General features: G+C 39.4%; 1 protein-coding gene across 1 annotated transcript; it reads left to right on the plus strand.

Moving 5' to 3' along the window:
• The first annotated feature begins 144 nt into the window (after window positions 1–144).
• LOC115051283 (zinc finger protein 33B-like) lies at window positions 145–3,046 on the plus strand. Its single transcript, XM_029514632.1, has 5 exons — window positions 145–159; window positions 580–714; window positions 887–1,002; window positions 1,654–1,797; window positions 1,939–3,046. The coding sequence occupies exons 2-5, from the start codon at window positions 615–617 to the stop codon at window positions 2,608–2,610; spliced, it is 1,032 nt and encodes a 343-aa protein (XP_029370492.1). The 5' UTR covers window positions 145–159; window positions 580–614; the 3' UTR covers window positions 2,611–3,046.
• The last annotated feature ends 933 nt before the right edge of the window (window positions 3,047–3,979 follow it).

Consider the following 3,979-nt stretch of genomic DNA (forward strand, 5'->3'; position numbering starts at 1 on the left):
TGAATTTCCATAAGCAATTTACACACTCAAGGGTGTCTCAATTTTTAACCGATGCAATTGCGCTCTCTCGAACTCTCGCGATACCGTCGTGGTCTGCCGATGTCACGTGACGTGGGCAGGCTTTACTACGCGGCTTCATTTCAGCGGACGAGGCTAACGGTAAGAAATGGATGCCTCCGAATTGTTTACAAAAAAACTGCAATCAAATTTGAATCGCCATTATTCACGCAGACGGAGCTTTAGAGCAGGCAGCCGCAGCCCCACGGGATGCACACCAAAACACAAAATGAAATCGTTTGTAAAATACATGAACACAATCGTCTCGCTTTCAGTTGTGGCTGTGCAGGTCGGCAAGCGTCTCCTCCAACCACCTTTCAGTCAGTCAGCTCAGGCCTTACGTCAGCTGTTTTGATGCTACTGCAACTCTTGCATGCCCCGCATACATAAAGCACACCCTCCATACTTTATTTAGACGTAAGTATTGTGTAGGCTGGGCGTTTCTGCTGTGCTCAGCTTTCTGTACACTCATCATGCATGTTCAGTATGTGTAAGAAGCAGCATTGTGCTCCTGTGTTGCAGCTCCATGTCGCTTGGTAGTGAGTAAAAAATTCAGCATGGACATGGTGAAGATAGAGCAAGTCATTGTTGGGAGTGAGATGAGATCCACCTCAGTTGAGATTAAGTCTGAACCCGTGGTCCCCCCTCTGCAGTCCTGTAAGATAACATTTACGGTATATGCATGGCTCATTTGTGATGGGATACTGTCATCCTAATTTTTATTGCTCGAAGTCGACATGCTCTGATGCACAGCATTTATTTAATATATCCCTGCTGTTTTTCGTTCAAACAAATCAATGAGCAAATTTGTCATCTCCCTGTGATGCAGATCAGCATGAAAATCTGCAGTGCTTTCAGTGCTTCATCACCTTCTCTGACTCCAAAGCAAAGGAGAGACACATAAGGAAAAGTCATCGAGAACAGTACAAAAAGCAGCTGCAGCAGGTAGGAAAAAACCAGTCCACAAAACTTCCAGGTCAAGCTTCAAGTAACCAAATTCAGCAACTTGTGTGATGTACTGGTGATTATTAGGCCAACTATTGAGTCTTTTCTCTTGAGAATTATTTGAAGGTTATATATTAAAAATGCATGAGAACTTTCTGCTTGAGAAATGATGAATAGCTTTTCGTGCAGATTAATTCTACATATTTATTTGAATTTTTTTGGCTCAACAGATCGCATAATCAAAATTTTTTGTGTTTTTCTCAGCTCTGTAATTATTTATTGCAATGTTATTTTTTCATGAAATAATATATATATATATATATATTATCCATAATATATACATACATACACATTTATGGGTATTTTAATTGAAAGCATTTTGTTAGTTGTATCAGTTACTTTTACTTGTTTGTCATCTTAGTCTAAGACATCTCTGTTGCTGTTACTGATTTGCTGTGATAGCCAGAGTGATGTAACCCTCAGACTTTATCATGGATAAAATAATTTCTGCTAAATTTACATTTTTGTAAATAGCATTTTGTATGAGAATGGAGGCATAATTTGGCCAGGCAAATGTAAAACAGTGAACCTCACTCAATACTCAACCTGAGGATTTCTTTTTCTTTTTAATTTCATCTCATCATTTTGCAGACTGATACACTCTTTACTTGTTACAAATGCGACAAGAGCTTTTCTGCTTCTGAGGAGCTAACCGAGCATCAGGCCAGCCACAGCACAGAGGAGAAGCCCTTCCTCTGCCCTTACTGTCGAAAAAGCTTCTTTACCTTCACTGAGGTGAGAACACAGAAGAATACATTAAAATACGTATACACATACACATATTTTGTGTCATATACAAATTATATTATAGTTTGCATGAAAAAACAACAAACATTTGTTTACTGTCTCTAATGAGTGTTCGATGTCTCAATGCAGCTGAACAAACACAGGCGACATGAATGCATAGAACGACGTTGTCCCTGTAGGGACTGTGGCACCTTATTCCCGAGTCCTTCACGACTGCGCAGCCATCGCATTGCAGTGCACCTTCAGCGCCCTGTTGGTGATGATAGCATCAACACCTACCAGTGCTGCAAATGTGGTTCTGCTTTTCAGACAGAAGAAGAGCTCCTGGAGCATCAGGAGAGATTTGCTAGTGATCTAAACTGTGAAATGAAGGTGCAAGGCAAAAAGCGTGGCCGAAAACCCAAAAACACAGCTCAAGGAGGGATAGTTCACAGCAAGAAGATCAAACAAGAACAAAGCGATGGAGGATATGATGACTCTCCGACAGAGGGATGCCCCTCCAACGACTTAAAACCAGAGCTCGAAATTCCCTGTCCTGAAGCAAATTGTGATTTCATATTCCCTTCTGTGGCAGCTCTACGGGCACACAAGAGGGACACACATAGGCTCCTCCCTCGTAAGACTCAGGCATGCACAGAGCTTGACGAGAGCTACACTCAGTCTGAACAGCTCAATGCAGACGTGGCTCATTACTCTGGATACACCTGCCCCACCTGTGGAAAGGGCTTTGAACGAGAGAGTGTCTTAAAAGTTCACTTGAACTCCCACATTGAAGGAGAGAATGAAACAGAAAATAGATAATGTTTGTGGAAAAAGACTGCAACCTCCTCTCCTAAATGATTGTCAGAGCGTTTCATATCATATTCTGTTTAGGGTAGAAAGACAATTTTAAAATGAATGTTTTAGATTGAGTTTTTGAAACAATGTTATGCAACACAATTGCATCATTGAGCCCATTTCTGGAACATCATTTTGTAATTGTTTTTAGAAGGCCATCCTACACATGTGGCTAAATCTCTGTATGTAATATGATTAAAGTCCATCTGAAATCATATCACAAGGCTCTTTCTGCTGCCCCTGTTACCTCTGTTTTACCTCATACTTTTCGTATTCACTGTAGATGAGGCTAGTCACCACTTAAACCTGGGAGTTTTCTATTTGACTGCACTGTGTATTTTCAGAAAAAGTCTTAAAGCTGAGAATTACACAGAATGTACTGCAAGTCCTAAACGTAATGAAATCCAAGATATGGGCCAGTGTGTATCATTATGTGCAATGAGACTTCAATGATGTAATATCTTGTCTTTTCCCAAAATAATTATTAATATTAAACTTCCACTTCTCCAGTCTATCACATGTGAGTGAGAGAGAGGAAATTATGCTTATATGCCATTTATGAAGAAGTACACTATAGACATTGTGATGACTGAATAACGTGTTACCGTTGTAAAACTTATCGTGAAAAAAAATTTGATTTGGTTTTGAGAATGGGCATTTACAGTCGATAAACTTAGTTGTTTCCTTGAATAGACATAATCGGGCATGTATCCGACCAAAGCATTACATTGGTTGCATACATAATGATTTCTATGTGAGAACAATACCACTCTATATATTTTGAAGTGCTACTATTCATGATTATTTTCAGTTTATGACATTTTATACTATGTATTTAAATACATTTTTTTTCACAGCTAGTTACTAATCACTTTTCATATTTATAGCTATGCAAAATATATGTACTTTGAGAAAGCCAACTGTTACTCAGTATACAACCCAACCCTAACCCATAAAGTCTATTATAATATTTTTCCAAATCTAATCACAAATTCTAGCTTGTATGTTTGTTTTCATTTGAGACTTGTAATATTCACCAGTGACATTTAGCTAAGTAACTGACTTTTCACTATTTCTACGTCAGCAACCACATTTTCTGAAGCATGAAAGCGATACATGCAATGTAAAATAATACTGAAGGATATTTGTTATCCGTCAGTATATTACATTTTTAGCCTTTGATATTAATAATAATCAGACGTGAATGTCTGGAAATAGCCGCTCTACACAGGCGAAGTCGCCCGGTGTGTCGTGTGGCGCCCGCGAACTTCGCTTTCCCATGATGCCCCGGTGGTTCCTTTCTATCTCGCGCCTTTGCCTCGGAGCGGTCCAT

The sequence above is a fragment of the Echeneis naucrates genome, chromosome 11 (genome assembly GCF_900963305.1).
Source record: "Echeneis naucrates chromosome 11, fEcheNa1.1, whole genome shotgun sequence".
Classification (NCBI taxonomy): Eukaryota; Metazoa; Chordata; class Actinopteri; order Carangiformes; family Echeneidae; genus Echeneis; species Echeneis naucrates.